Source organism: Oncorhynchus tshawytscha, linkage group LG02 (assembly GCF_018296145.1).
Source record: "Oncorhynchus tshawytscha isolate Ot180627B linkage group LG02, Otsh_v2.0, whole genome shotgun sequence".
NCBI classification, from domain to species: domain Eukaryota; kingdom Metazoa; phylum Chordata; class Actinopteri; order Salmoniformes; family Salmonidae; genus Oncorhynchus; species Oncorhynchus tshawytscha.
The window spans coordinates 36783548-36800125 of NC_056430.1; the positions used below are offsets into that span (position 1 = coordinate 36783548).

The 16578-nt window shown below is 42.6% G+C and overlaps 1 protein-coding gene across 2 annotated transcripts in view; it reads left to right on the forward strand.

Moving 5' to 3' along the window:
* The window catches only part of LOC112216746 (RNA-binding motif, single-stranded-interacting protein 2), a 54756-nt gene that overhangs the window by 16775 nt on the left and 21403 nt on the right, over nt 1-16578 (forward strand). For both annotated transcript variants that reach the window (XM_024376796.2, XM_024376803.2), the window contains exons 2-4: nt 3545-3705; nt 13457-13515; nt 14028-14119. In XM_024376796.2, the coding sequence (XP_024232564.1) occupies nt 3545-3705; nt 13457-13515; nt 14028-14119 (312 nt within the window). The remainder of the gene's footprint in view (nt 1-3544; nt 3706-13456; nt 13516-14027; nt 14120-16578) is intronic.

A 16578-nucleotide genomic window follows, 5' to 3' on the forward strand; every position in this document is an offset into this window, starting at 1 on the left:
GACTTGCTTAGTCCAAGAAACACAAGCAATGGACATTAAACCGGTGGAATTTTGTCCTTTGGTCTGGAGTTCAAATTGGAGATTCTTAGTTCCAACTGCATGGAGGAGGAGTTGTTATGGTATGGGGGTGCTTTGCTGTGACACTGTCTGTGATTTATTTATAATTCTTGGCACACTTAACCAGCATCGCTACCACAGCATTCAGCTGCGATACGCCATCCCATCTTGTTTGGGCTTTGTTTTTCAACAGGACAATGACCCAACACACCTACAGGCTGTGCAAGGGCTATTTTACTAAGAAGGAGAGTGATGGAGTGCTGCATCAAATGACCTGGCCTCCACAATCCCCCGACCTCAACCAAATTGATATGGTTTGGGGTGAGTGAAGGAAAAGCAGCCAACAAGTGCTCAGCATATGTGGGAACTCCTTCAAGACTGTTGGAAAAGCATTCCAGGTGAAGCTGGTTGAGAGAATGCCAAGAGTGTGCAAAGCTGTCATCAAGGCAATAGGTGGCTTTTTGAAGCTTTTTGATTTGTTTAACACTTTTTTGGTTACTTCATTATTCCATATGTGTTATTTCATAGTTTTGATGTCTTCACTATTATTCTACAACATAGAAAATAGTGAAAATAAAGAAAAACCCTTGAATGAGTAGGTGTTCTAAGACTTTTGACTGGTAGTGTATAGGAGACTAATGTCTATAGACACACCATCATGTCCATACATATTTACTGTATATTCCAGACTCTGACATTGCTCGTTGTAATATTTCTTAATTCTTTTATTTTTTGGGCTTTGTGTGTATTGTTTTGTATTTTTAGGTAGTTGGAGCTAGGGACATACTGTATGCATTTTGCTACACCCATGATAACATCTTCAAAATATGTGTATGTGACCAATAAAATTAGATTTTTAAAACACGAGTTGATACATACACATACACGAATGAGCACACACACACACACACACACACACACACACACACACACACACACACACACACACACACACACACACACACACACACACACACACACACACACACACACTCATTAAATCTTCCACAATAACAAACGGTCACAGCCTCTAGCCACTGGTGTTTATGTACTGTTGAAGGAATGTTTATTTGAGATTGTTAAAAGTATCGTGTAACGTTGTTGTGCTAAAATGGTATTATTGCGTCAATATACTTGTTTTGGAAACGGCTCTCTTTCCTGGGAAGCAACTTCAATCAATCTCCAACTTAATGAAAGAACACAACGCTACTCAAACCATTATTACTGCCATAAGAAAACGATTTCACTTAACAGTTGTGAAATAAAAAATAGTGGATTCAAGTGAAGCTAAAACATTTACTCTTGAATCCAACTATTCCAGACTCATTCATGGGAAACTGTGATGTTTTGCCTGTTGGGCAAGAGCTCGTCAAATTAAATCAAATTGTATTTGTCACATACACATGTTTAGCAGATGTTAGCAGATGTTATTGTGGGTGTAGTTTGTGTGTTGCGACTCAGTGTGTTGAATAACTGATCCTCCCCATAGGCTATTTTAGCACCACTCAGAATGCTGCTAAAGTGCTATAGGGAGAGTTGTTTATAGGCTGCATTAAGCAGCTTGTTATAAACAGTTATAGCGGGTCAGAGAATGCTGCTCTTCTGTGCTAGGCTCAGCTGACAGGGAACTCTTCCCAAAAGAGTGTTTTGTTAATCATCGCTGGGAGCTCTCCTGTCTCCTCGTTTCCCCTTTGCTGTGACATATTTAAGTAACCACGGTGCTCATGAATGTATGAACCTTGGACCTATTGTGGACTGAGTTGACCTCACAGTTCTAATTGTTAACTATTTTGGCACCTTTTTAGGGAGTTGACCAAAGGTTAGCTATGCTGTATTGTTGAGGACACAATTGTCTTAGGGGGGCATGAGAGGGAAATGTCTAAACAACTGAGTTGAACCTGTGGGTGTTGTGGAAAAGGCCCGACCGGATGTTTGTGTTGTGTTTTGAAGCACTCCCTTTATACAGAGAGTGTGGTATGGGAGAAAAGACAGCCCATGACTTCTCACAAAGAACGAAAGATAGAAAGTGTTTACACACGTCACAGAATTCAGCGCCATCAAACTAAATATTGGTGTATGTTGTTCTTTGACTCATTGGGTTTCGCTGTGCAAAGCCGAGGAATTTTACGCGGTTTGGAAATTGATAGAGAAAAAAGGAGCAGTTGCCCAATATGGAGTAAGCAGAAAGAGGCCCGTTTTCCCAATATGCCCTAGGCAGCAAAGAGGCCCCACGTTCACTTCAGAATGCAGTATTGGTGAATTCTGACATGAAGGCTGTGTGCTATCGTTTTACACTGCTTTCACACAATTGCCTGTCTCTTGACCCACCATTTGTATTTGTTAAAAACCGGGGTTTGAGTTTTAGTCCTTTTGAACGGTAACAGCTATAACAATTAAAAGCATGCTATGATTAATTTATGAAAATATAAAGTTCCTGAACTGGTCTCCCGAGTGGCACGGTGGTCTGTCACTGTATCTCAGTACTAGCTGTGCCACTAGAGATTCTGGGTTCGAAATTCTGACTATGCTGCATTCTGGTTGGCGATACAACCTTACAGCCTACACGTGTTGCGACAAGGATCTGTTCGGTATACAATTGGCCCAGCTTCGACTGGTTTAGGGGAGGGTTTCGCCAGCAGGGATGTCCTTGTCCCATCATGGACTAGCGTCTCCTGTGGTGAGCCGGACGCAGTGCACACTGACAATGTCTCCAGGTGCACGGTGTTTCCTCCAACGCATTTGTGCTGCTGGCTTCCGGGTTAAGTGGGTGTTGTGACAAGAAGCAGTGCGGCATGGTTGGGTTGTGTTTCAGAGAACGCACGGCTCTCGACCTTTGCCTCTCCCGAGTCCGTACGGGAGTTGCAGCGGAGGCAAGACTGTAACTACCCATTGGATACCACGAAATTGGGGAGAAAAAGGGGTAAAAGTAACCAAAAGGGTAAATAAAAAGTACCTGAACTGAATACACACCCACACATATTCTTAACCACCTAGAAAGAGAGGAATCTACCAACTCCCACTCCCACCCTTTTATTAGATTCTCCAATTCCAAAATCACAACTTTAAATTGTTTATTATCTTTGTGGTCCAGCAGAAGACCTGAGGAGCGTTAGTGCCTGGGCCTCAAAGCCAGTTCCATTGCTGATTCTCATTCTTCCCCTCTAATTAAGGATCGATTTAGACCTGGGACACCAGGTGGGTGCAATTATCAGGTAGAACAGTAGTACCTCTGACCTCCAGGCTCGGATTTGAATAGCCCTGACTTATAACCGTCTCTCTCTCCCTCTCGCTCGCTCTCTCTCTTGTTTTCAGCATACGTATGTTGTCCTATATAACCGTCTCTCTCTCCCTCTCTCTCTCTCCATCTCTCTCTCTCTCTTGTTTTCAGCATACGTATGTTGTCCTATATAACCGTCTCTCTCTCCCTCTCTCTCTGTGTTCTCAGCATGCGGATGTGTCCTATATCATTGTCTCTCTCTGTTTCCAGCAGGCCTATGTGTCCTCCGGCCACCAGATGGCACCCCCCAGTCCCAACACCAACAGCAACAACAGTGGCGGGGGAGGGGAACAACTGAGTAAAACTAACCTGTACATCCGTGGTCTTCACCCCGGGACCACAGACCAGGACCTGGTCAAGCTATGCCAGCCGTAAGTCTTCTTCTCCTCCTCATTGTCTGCCTTCGTTTACACGGGTAGGGTGAAGTTTCCCCTAGACCACATTTGTCAGACCCATTCCACAGAGGGCTGAGTGTATGCAGGGTTTCACTCCTCCCTTGCACTTGATCGATGAATTAAGGTCACTTACTAGTAAGGAACTCCTCTCACCTCGTTGTCTAGGTCTTAATTGAAAGGAAAAACCAAAAACCAGCAGACATCAGGCCCTCCATATAATTAGTTTGACACCCCTGCCCTAGACGCTGATGTAGAAGAAAAGTACTTTATTGATCCTTACAAAATGGAAAAGTGTCTTCTTCTGTACCTAACCCCCTGATATACCCACACACAAACACACATTTAGGTCAGGAGTGTGGTGAAATAGCCCCTTAGACACATCTAAGATCATTTTTGTATTTTCATCATGGTAGTTAGGGTTAGGATGGGAGCAGGAAGCTGATCCTAGATCTGTGTCCACGGGTGACTTCTACCTGGAGCTTTTCAACAGGTGCTGCTTTGCCACAAAGTGGCTACAGTTATTACTATCAGGCTACCTCCATATTCAGTAAGCCTACCCTCAGATCAGAACTTGTTGACTTTACTGCATTATGGTTGGCGATACAGCCTACACGTGTTGCAACAAGGATTGTGGCTGGATATTGCTTACTCTCAGGGCTGCCATGTCACATTTGGCGAAGGTTGCCCCTGACGCATGCACTGACCAAGGCCGTCAATTGTTTCAGGTACAATGCACATTACAATATAAGTGCTGAAAGTAAAAGGCTCGTGTCAGCAGCAGTGCTACAGTTTGGGTGGTGCTGCTCAGCCTTTGGCAGAGTTGGACGGGCATGGATGGGACGGGCATGGATGTTAACTTCATAACAAGCTATTCTTTAGAATCACATCATTTACATAATGACACTATGAACATCAAATGTAATCAAGTGGGTGTTTCATAGAATTGATACCTAGGTTACTTTCTGAATGTAATCAGTTACTAGTTACCTATGAAATTGTAATCAGTAACGTAACAGTAACTTAACCTTTGGATTACCCAAACTCAGTAACGTAATCTGATTACAGTTACTTTTGGATTACTTTCCCCTTTAGAGGCATTAAAATAAGACTAAAAGGATCCATCAAATGCATTTTTGTGTAATCATAGTAGTCTCTGACTTGTGGTCAGACTCGCTCAGGTGGAACAAACTTAAACTTGTGCCTTTTTTCAATGATTTATTGAATGTCATTGAGAAAACAGAAAGGTGTCAATGTACATCCTTTCTGAATTTAAAAGTAATTCAAGAAATAATTATATAGTTTTTTCAAAAATATCAAATCTGATTACAATATATTTGCTGGTAACGTAACTGATTAGTTAGTTTTTTTAACTGATTAGTAACTGATTAGTTCGTCATTGATTACATGTAATCAGTTTCTCCCCAACTCCGCCCCCGGAAAACCACTGTATTCACCCCAGTCCAAATGAAGAATTTGAATCAGTTTTTAGCAAGTGTGTATCTGTCCATTTGAAATGTGTGTGAAGAAAAAAACAGGGGATTAAACACAGATAGAAACAGAGAAGAAAATAAATAGAGGTTAACAGGAAGGAGAGAAAGAGGGAAGAGGAAAACTAAAACACACACCCAACAAGTCACCGCCTACAAACAACACACACATGTATACTGCTCTCTCTCTCTCTCTCTCTCTCTCTCTCTCTCTCTCTCTCTCTCTCTCTCTCTCTCTCTCTCTCTCTCTCTCTATATATATATATATATATATATATATATATATATATAATCCTAGAAGTGTTTCCCTATAGTTCCTCACTCCAGCAGTAGTGTAACAGTCACACTCTCCTGTAGGAGAAATCAGTGGAGTATTGCAGATAGATAACGAACTGGTTTAGCTCATGCAAGTCAGGGCTGATCATTGTGTTCCAGGAATGATTTATTTCTGTAAACATATACTTAAGCTTCTGTGGAGTGGGAGAGAGGTTAGAGGACATCATATTTGCTATATCAGGCCTTTCATTTCCCAGCGGCATGTACTACCTTGACCGTCACTGCCCCCTGGCCGTAAATGCCCCTTAAAAAAATCCATGCCTTGCGGCCAAAATGTCCGTTGTGCCCTTCGGCTGAATATAATCATTCAAATTCCCTCTCTCACTCACATGGCTCTCTCAGATACCTCAATTCTTATTAGCCAATGCCCGTTACGTGATTGGGTCCTTCTCACGGGCATCGTAGCCCTGAAGTAGGCTACTAGTGAAAACAAACCCATCGGGGATGCAATGGCGTGCGTCCTTCTTATCGAATTCCAAGGCGCATTTTGAAGATGTTAGAATAACTGTCCATGTTTACTTTTCCTAAGACAAGACGAGTAACGAACAGCAAAGGGAGCTAGCTTTAGTCAATCTACTATCCCCCATAGTACAAACGTTGACCTATTCTATTGGTCAAGCTGGTCATTCTGTCCGAGGAATAAGTATTCCAAACAGACTCTGGGACAGTTGTGGGACAATAAATCCCAAATTAATACATCCACTGTACATTAAAAAAAATGTTTAAAAGCAATGAGACTGATATAACAGATCAGAACGTTTAGCTTAAAATGTTGATTAGGCTATTTCTTCACATTATACGTGCAGCAATACGCACACAGCAGTAGGCTATAAGCGTGAATGTTCCAAAATGAAAGGAACGCAGGAAAACACCGTTCCACAAAGCACAACGCAAATGCGAGTGGTTTCATATGACAGAGATTAAAATATCCTTTATAAAGAGGGAAGATCTAACGAAGCAACAACTTGCATGGGTTGTAAATATGACTAGGATTGTGTCTTTTGGCTGCTGAACAATGACAGGAAGTTGAGAACATGAGAGAAATAACCCTACTTGTTTCAATGGTATATGAGGAAATGTTCAGAAAATAATCCCCTTAACATTCCTATGGTCGGCATGCCTCAAATTGACCAAAAGAATGTCCAGGTTTTAAGCAATTTTGTTTCTGGTTAAATAGTAAACTGACTGCCACCTTTCAGAGGCAAGGTGGCTGATTGTTGTGGTGTGATATAGACACTGGCCTTTCTCTCTTATCTGAATGACAGAAGCCTTTAGACATTATGAATTATCCTACATTATAGTTGTCATACATGACTGGAGTTTCAGATACAGTACCAGTCAACAGTTTGGACACACCTACTCATTCAAGGGTTTCTTTATTTTTGCTATTTTCTACATTGTAGAATAATAGTGAAGACGTCAAAACTATGAAATAACACATGAAATCATGTAGTTACCAAAAAAGGGTTAAACAAATCAAAATATATTTTAGATTCTTCAAAGTAGCTACCCTTTGCCTTGATGACAGCTTTGCACACTCTTGGCATTCTCTCAACCAGCTTCACCTGGAATTATTTTACAACAGTCTTGAAGGAGTTCCCACATACACTACCGGTCAAAAGTTTTAAAACACTCATTCAAGGGTTTTTCTTTATTTTACCATTTTCTACATTGTAGAATAATAGTGTAGACATCAAAACTATGAAATAACACATATGGAATAATGTAGTAACCAAAAAAAGTGTTAAACAAATCAAGATATATTTTAGTTTCTTCAAAGCTTCTCATAAAGATAAGTTAGTCTAGCTGTGTCCAGTCCAGGTGGTGCTTGTACAGGCAGACCATCTATGGGAGGAAGGATGTCAGCCTTGCGCAGGAGCTGAAACCTGGTCCCGACTGAGTCCAAACACTCCTTGGCGACAACAACACCAGGCTCCGGAGAATCGAAGCTGTAAAACAGGAAATAACACAAAAAAATTGAGAAGACATTACAAACTTGCATAACGTCAATTATCCTCCCAAGTTTAGATAAGAAGAATAACCTCATCCAATGCAATGAAAATGATGTTCGCCTGAAGTGCTGATACTGCTTGATCTGTGGCAGTGGCCTAAAGTACGTAGTCAGGTGTTGTTGCCAGCCATAGCTTTCCACCAGCACCGTACCATCCTCCAGTCCAACCAGCTGTGGGATGTTGATCCCTGTCACAGTGTTGTCCTTCACAACACCAGAAATCTCAGACAAAGTGTTCACACTGGTCTTTGTGAAGCGCTGTTTAATGAGGCCGAAGCACCAGTCGGGGGCAAACTTGATGTGGCCTGTGATCAGGAAGTGAAGGTCCAGACTGTGGTGGAGCAGCACAATCTTGTTCTGGTCACTGCATTTATCACAATTCAGGCCCCCACATGTTTTCCAGACTCCGTAGTTGGTGCATGTAGTTGATGACTGTGCTGCTGCCTTTGCTAGATGACATGCCTTCATCAATCAAGTAGTTGACTTGTTGTGGTATTCCTTCACAGCAGACACCAAACAAGCCACACCTGCAACGAGTTAAAAACTAGATGGGACCTGGCTGCTTAGGGTCAGAAGGATAGTGCATCTGCAAACAACAACAAAAGAACATTAAGATAAATAAACATTTGTGCTTGAGATGTGGGGCAGCAATTTTCTCCACAGATTCCTGAAGGAAGACAGCACGACTACACGTACCTTCGGAAAATAAATACATGTGAGATCAATAAAAGTAGTGCCAATCATGTTGGAGATAAATTAAATCATCAAAACATGTTGTTTATGCTTCACATACCAAGTGGTGTCATCGATTCCACATTGCTGCTTTTGTCACATGAGATGGCAGCAGCTTTCCACCAAAGTTTTTGTGTCTTTCGTGGCGTCCTGGTAATACTATTAATACAATATCCTCTGTGTAGTTTTGATGAAGTTCACAACTCGTTGTAAGTCCTCATGCTTCAGGTGTAACCTGTGCTTGCTTGGGCCGGCTCTCTTTTTGATGGGAGGCATTAGACCATTCTCCTTGAATGACTGGTGGAGGAGAGTGTTCTACTGATGCTGAAAGACAAATTCCAGATACAAATATTTTTGCATTATTATACAATAGATGGCTGTAATCTCCGTCAGACACACCTGGCTAACTTGATGTGTCATGTGTGTGTCAAAGTGGAGTCTTTGTTTAGCTATATAACTAAAGATGAACCATAATCCTAATCCATAGAGTTCTAGCAATACAAATTGATTGTCATAGCTAGCTAAAGTTAACCAAAATTGGTTCAATGTTTGCAAGCTAAAGATAGCTAACTAGCTATGAAAACTTTCTGCTAAAATTAGTAAAGTATAACATTTGAAACTGTAGCTAGACTCTTATCCGTATACATGGATGAACGCTTCACGTCAGACTACAACCCCTTTCATTAAATAAGACATCCTTCATACTGACAATGCCATAACAATCAGATCTTTCTCCCTCTCCTCACGGATGCCACCGTCACCCGAGAACTGCAGTAGAAAGGATTATCTACACATAACGAGCAGCTCATTTTAGTCAGAAGATGCTACATGGCAGACCAATCCGAAACTCATCTCTCGGCATGTCCAATCTATTCATTATCTCAGCCAATCATGGCTAGCGGGAAGGTTCCTGTCTTTTTTTTTGTGGCTAAACCAACTAGGTTTGTAATTTAACAACTTTATTTGTATTTACAGTTTACGTACAAGTTTGTTATTAAGGCACAAGAAAGTTCAAATGTTCCAAAAGGCATTTCTGCCAAACAAACACTTTTTTATTTTATCTTTTTTTATCTTGTATCTTGTACTTGTATCTTGTCTTTTTTTATCTTTATCTTGTTTTATCTTTTTTTAATCTTTTTTGCCCCTAAAATCACGTAATGCCAGGCTTGCCCTATATAGTGCTATAAGGGCACAAGGCGAGACCCAAATGCAGACACAGGAGGCAGATGGTTGAGCTACGATATTTATTACACCAAAAGGGGTAGGCAAAGGGCAGGTCGGGGACTGGCGAGAGTTCATAAACCAGGTCAGAGTCCAAACAGTACCAGGGGATAGGCTGGCTCGAGGTCAGGACAGGCAGGGGTTCAGTGATCTGGTCCGAGTCCAAACGGTACACGGGGATAGGTAGGATCGAGGTCAGATCAGGCAGAGTGGTCAGGCAGGCGGATTCGGCGTCAGGACAGGCAAGGGTCAAAACCAGGAGGGCTAGGAAAAAACAGAGACTGGTGGGGGAAAAAAATAGCACACTAGCGACTCCTGTGGCAGGCCAGGCACAGTGCACGCTGACACGGTCGCCAGGTGCATGGTGTTTCCTCCGACGCATTGGTGCTGCTGGCTAAGTGGGTATTGGGTTAAGTGGGTATTGTGACAAGAAGCAGTGCGGCTTGGTTGGGTTGTGTTTTGGATCTTCTCCTCTCCCGAGTCTGTACGGGAGTTGCAGTGATGAGACAAGACTAACTACCAATTGGGGAGAAAAGGGGGTAAAAGAAATTATCATCGTTTTTTTTAAAGACTGTTACATTCAGCAAGCCTGGAGATGAATATGTTGAATGAACAATCAGGAAAGATGGATACATTAGGAACCACGGCCAGAATCATCAAGGGCATGCATAATGGACGCACACACCATAACATCCAGCCCAAGCACCAGCAAACCACTCCATTCTACTATTATCCCATACCTTCTGAGGAAGTAGTGGGGGCTAATGGACTGGGGTTTACAGGAGGTAGGGGGGTCAGGCACGGGAGACTGGGACACAGAAACAACAATGTGGACACACACTGGGTGCATCCCAATTATTTATATTTTATCATAAAAGTGTTGTATTGGTGGAGGCATGGGCTAGTGAGAGTTTCCACCATATTTCCTTTCAAATGATTGAATGGAAGTAGACAAGTGCACACTTTGGGAAGAAGAGGTCATTTGGACGCAGACACATCCTCTGTTAGTAGGGACCAGTTTGGATGCATCCTGATCTCATTGTTTGGATAAGTGCACAGTGAGTGACCTAGAAATGATTAAGACTTATTTACTGCTATTTAAAACAGAATCAGGGACTTAACAGGGAAAGACTGGAGATTGACATCAAGTTGGAGAGGGATGGGTGGATTTGTGTGATATGGGTTGGAGAATGGGATGTTTGTTGGGGTGGGTGGGTGGGTGCAGGGGGGAATTGACTGAGGAGAAGGCCATCCAGTGAGGGGGAAACATAATTGACTTGGAAAAGAATACCATGGCATGCTGGGAAAAGAATGCCACAGGCCTGTAAGTGGGTCAACTCTAAGACTAAGACTAAGACTTTCTTCCCCCCTATCGTCCCCTCCCTACCAACTACTCACACCCTTTACAACAACTGTTGATGAAGGAGGTAGGAGGAAGGTCAGAGAGTTACCACCTCAACCTTTGAACTGTTCGATAGAATGTCTGACTTTGTCAACAACACAAGCCATTTCTCTCTCTCTCACACAAACTGTCTCTTTATATAACACTCGTGTAATTCTCTAATTCAAATGTCAGTTATGTTTGTTTTACAGTTTGAAACGTGCTTATTGCAGCAGTGTATGGGATGAGGCACTCCAAGTACATTCATGTAATATGAGGATATCAAAGGAGGAATGGAATTAATGTATCCCCCCCAAAAAATCAGAGCCTTTAACCATGCAATATAATTAATAGTAATATGATTTTCTTTACTTGCAGTATTGGCTGTGTTTGATCAACATATAGCTTTCCTATAAACAGTTGAGCCACGCTGCCTGTCACGTACAGTATACAGTAGGGTGTAAAAAGATAAATATATATACAATATTTATTTAACCCTTATTTAACTAGGAAAATATTTTTTTACAATGACGGCCTACCCCGGTCAAATTCTCCCCTAACCCAGAAGACGCTGGGCAAATTGAGCGCCGCCCTATGGGAATAGGATCTGGAAATAATAGCATATTGCACACCTCGAACGGTCCTCCACTGGCTTATCCACACTCATAATGGTGGAGAGCCTACAGATGTAGGATCTTAATTTGATCACCCTGTTGCAGGTTAACTGTCCTGCATTGCAGGACATTTAAAACTTGTAGTGTACTTGATTTTTCCTTACCAAAAATATATCAACCCCTACAAAAATGTCCATTGCTGCTACAGGATTGCTGTAACAAACTGGCTCAAATTAAGATCCTACAGCTGTCTGTTCACCAAGAAATCAGTATTGGGTGTTTTTGTATGGTTGTGGACATATGGCTGAAGGTAAAAAAATTGCTCCCTATTCACAGATCTAGGATCAGATTACTTCAACTCCCAATCCTTACCGTAACCAACAGAGGAATGAAAGAAAATCTGCCTCTGTGTCAGTGCTTAGGGGCAATAATCTTACTCCATGTGTGGATGTTAATGCTAACAGCCAAGCTTTAGTGGAGCAGGGGAGAGTGAGAAGAGAGAGAGAGAGAGAGAGAGAGAGAGAGAGAGAGAGAGATCAGGTTACAGTGTACACTCAGCCCTGGTGCTCTGTCAGGGTCAGCTAATAGAACACCAGCCCCCCTTGCTGACTGCATTACACAGAGACAGTGGAGGGCAGGGCCTCTCTCTCTCCCTAGCAGAAGTCAGGATGGCCAAGCAGTCTAAGGCGCTGCGTTCAGGTCAAAGTCTCCCCTGGAAGCATGGGTTCCAATCCCACTTCTGACATTAATTTGATTTCTTATACCATGTATACCATTGTGCTTTAAAAAGTTACTCCGCATACTACAACTCTACTAGATCTCCCAGATCAAGGTAGATTATCAGTGGTCTTGTACGTCTTCCATTTCCTAATAATTGCTCCCACAGTTGATTTCTTCAAACCAAGCTGCTTACCTATTGCAGATTCAGTCTTCCCAGCCTGGTACTGGTCTACAATTTAGTTTCTGGTGTCCTTTGACAGCTCTTTGGTCTTGGCCATAGTGGAGTTTGGAGTGTGACTGTTTGAGATTGTGGACAGGTGTCTTTTATGCTGATAACAAGTTCAAACAGGTGCCATTAATACAGATAAAGAGTGGATGACAGAGGAGCCTCTTCAAGAAGAAGTTACAGGTCTGTGAGAGCCAGAAATCTTGCTTGTTTGTAGGTGACCAAATACTTATTTTCCACCATAATTTGCAAATAAATTCATTAAAAATCCTACAATGTGATTTTCAGTTTTTTTTCTTCTCATATTGTCTGTCATAGTTGAAGTGTACCTATGATGAAAATTACAGGCCTCTCTCATCTTTTTAAGTGGGAGAACTTGCACAATTGGTGGCTGACTAAATACTTTTTTGCCCCACTGTATATATATATATATAAGGACCAACTGTCCTGACCAGCTCCACAGTATGTTGAAATGGAATTGTACTTAACTTCTGGTTTCCCACTGACTGTTTTTGTGCAACCCAATACACTTGAAAGCAACTGCATCGCTAAAAGCACCTGTGTGTGTGTATTTTGAGGAATCAGAGCGAACAGGCAGGGATAAAGACAAGCCCAGAACAAATTGTTTTTGGCCCTGGGGCTCTTTCTCCTGCCAGCTGAAAACAACACCAGGGAACACAGTTACTGTACACCCCCTCCATCAACACTCCAGCTCTCAACCCCACAGACAAAGAGGAGGAGGGGTGAGATAACAGACGAGTGTGTTTCTGCACCAGTAGTGATCACACTAAAGAAGCACAATTGAGTCGAAGAGCATGTATGGTTCAGGTTTACACCTTAACCACAGCCTTGGGAATGGGTGTTTGCGTGCATGTATGTGTGTGCGTGATTACTCAGCCGAAGGAAGTGTTTGTGTCTAAATGTTTGAGAGCTTCCACCAAATGTCCGATAGTCACCTCCTCCGCACATGGTCTGATGTCATGTTTTTGTGTTTTGAAGATATGGGAAGATTGTGTCCACGAAGGCAATCCTGGACAAAACCACCAACAAGTGCAAAGGTGAGAGTTCAGAGTTCAACAGGTTCTTTGGTTCATGACACAGATGACACTGACATTTAACCTGGAAAGATCATAGTGTTGTGTTGTCTCCTTAAACAAGATCATGGACTTATGGACTTCAAAACTTGATCACAGCTGCATTGTACAATATTAGACTGTATTAGGCTATATGAAAGATTTTTTTAGTATTAGTCTGGTTACGGGTCTATTGCTACACTGTATAAGTTCATGAAGCCACATCCACAGAGTGGCGTTGGTTAGACATGTTGTGGAAGCACACGGTCAGTAGGACAAATAACAACAGCTGTAGAAGGCCATAAATATGTCATACTGGGACTGGTGGGCTTTAGTAGCCTGCACCAAGCTCTTGTAATTTCATGGAATGCCTTTAGACTTCAAGCACCTGTAGTTCATCTAACAACCGTTTTGAATGCCAACTTCACTCATCAATCATGAAAAGGATGTACACCTTCATGACTGTAAGGAAATGTGTGTGTATATGTGTTGTGTAGGCTATGGCTTCGTGGACTTCGACAGCCCGGCAGCGGCCCAGAAAGCGGTGAGCGCCCTGAAGTCCAGTGGGGTCCAGGCTCAGATGGCCAAGGTAAGACTCTCATTTAAGTCAACTCCACACACTCTTCATATCCACAGTAACACCGGATCTATTATTATATTGTTTTGTATTGTGAGTTCAATCACATCTACTTGAATGTGACTCTTTACAATTCTGCGAGACTCCTTCCTGCCTCACTTTCTTTATTTTAGTGCCAAATGTTCCCAGAAACTTAACTTTCAAAGAATTTCTCTCAGACTGGATGATGGATCTCCTTTGATTTGATGGTGAATTGACAGCCAGTCCAGCCAAGTTGGTGTCTATATTGAACAACAGGCAGTCTATCAGATGACATGGAACTGGTCGTCTCTCCTCCTCTTCTCCTCTATTCTCCCATCTCCCTCTGCCCCTCTTCATCTCCCATACCCTTCCTCTCCCTCTCTCTCACCTATCCTTCTCCCTCCTTCTCTCTCCCCTTCCTTCTTTTAGTATCTCAACCTCATTTTCCTCAACCTCTTCACTACCCCACCCATCTATCCATCTCTCCTTACTCCTCTCTCTTCCTCCTTTACCTGCCCCACCCACCCATCCCTTTCTCTCCCTCCTCCTTTGTCTGGCTGGCTGTATGCGCGTCCTGCTAAGCTGCCCCTGCTGTGGGCCTTGTTATGAGCTCTTTGTGTGGGTGTCTGTAGTCAAAGGGGCTGTTGTGGGCCCATTAAGCTGATCCCTCTGTGCCTCTCAGGCCCCCCATTGAGAGGGCCCTGGGGAGTGTGCCACCGCACCCGCCGTCAATGGGCCGGGGACAATGAGCTGCCCTGTGCCTGCATGGGTTAGTGTCTGGGCACGGGGCATTCACTATATGGCTTCATTCACTCCACTCCAACCCTGCTCTCAGTCCACACCCAAACAACGGGGCCCAAGTCACTTCACTACTACAGCTGGAACGAATTCACTCACTTCAGAATTAAGACAAACGATCCATTGCAACTGAACATCAGGGTCCACCAAATCAGTCCTGCTACCCAGATATTGTATCCAAATACGCACTGTATTAGAACACAAGGGCCTAATTTACCCAAACAGTATACCTGAGGAGTTGGTAGTGGACAAAACAGAGGAGAGTACCCTATTAAAAGACAATTTGGACCAGTGAGCTATGATGAGCGTTTCTGCATCATGGCCTGGCCTTCTGATCTGGGCTTAGGTCATCAGGTTATCCATGTATAACTCTAGGCCACTGGCGACAACAGGATTTGTGCATTCCTGATTTAAAACAGTGTTTTTTAAAATCAGAAACTGAAATCAAATACTATGGCATTTGGTTAGGTTCTTTCCCTGTACTTCCACTGAATGTGTGTCATGTTGTTGTCATGTTTCCATTGTGTTGGTTCTTTAAAAGTGTGGGCCATGCTGAGCATTGTCATAACTCCCAGCCAGTCAGTCGTCTCTACAGAGGAGTGTCTGTGGCTATGGGCTGGCTGGCTACGGACAGGGAAACAATGGAAAGGGATAGAAATAGACTGCTCTTTACTTCCGAGAGCCTCACGCACCACCTGCCTGGTACATAGACATACGCACACACAAGAACAACACCTCGACAGACCGTCTTGACCAGGACCTGCACTGTAAAACATTTATTGTAAAATGTACAGTAACTTACTGGTAGTAATTTGCCAGTAAGTTACTGTCATTTATTTTACAGTACAGATACTCTAATCCTTTTTACAGTTCCAAAAATGTTACCGTAATGTAATTTCAAGTATCAAGTCAGTTACTGTAGTCTAATTTACAGTACCAATTACAATTACAACATATTACAGTAATTACCCAGTGACATATTACCCAGTGTTCTTTGCAAGTTTTTACTTTTACATTTTACATTTTGGTCATTTAGCTGGCACTCTTGTCCTTAGCAACTTACAGTCAGTGCATTCAACCAAGGTTGATTAAAAAAACACATTGCAGTCATAGCAGGTTAATAAATGCTTCTGTAACCGTCGCTGAAAATGTTGTTGTAGTTATGGTCTTACATTTTTAGTAAAAAATTGGAACAAAATATCTTATGATATATCTCTGACTATCTCTGGGTAGTGCCAATACATTACTGAGATATTCAAGGGTTGTGTGTTACCAGGGGAGAGAGAGAAAGAGAGAGCATGAGAGGGAAAGGGGGAGAAATAGTGAGGGAGCAATGAAGAGATTCAATTTAATTTGTGGTTGGGTGTGGTCCCAACATCATTTGAGTATCTGCGTCAGAGGAGCCTTTTAAGAAATGTTGGCCCTGCATGCAGAACAGGATTAGATGGACAACTTGAGTTCAAAACAAAGGGTCAAACAAAGCCTTGTTCTGTTCTGATCCTTTATCACAGAAGGTTGCCTCAGTCAGTCATATCTATACGACTGCTCACAGTGCCACTAAGTTGCATAACAAGGAAGGAAGTGTCTCCTTAACCACCCATGTGGTTTAAATCCCAGAAGTTGGCCTTTCCCTCTTGACACGTTGAATCCTG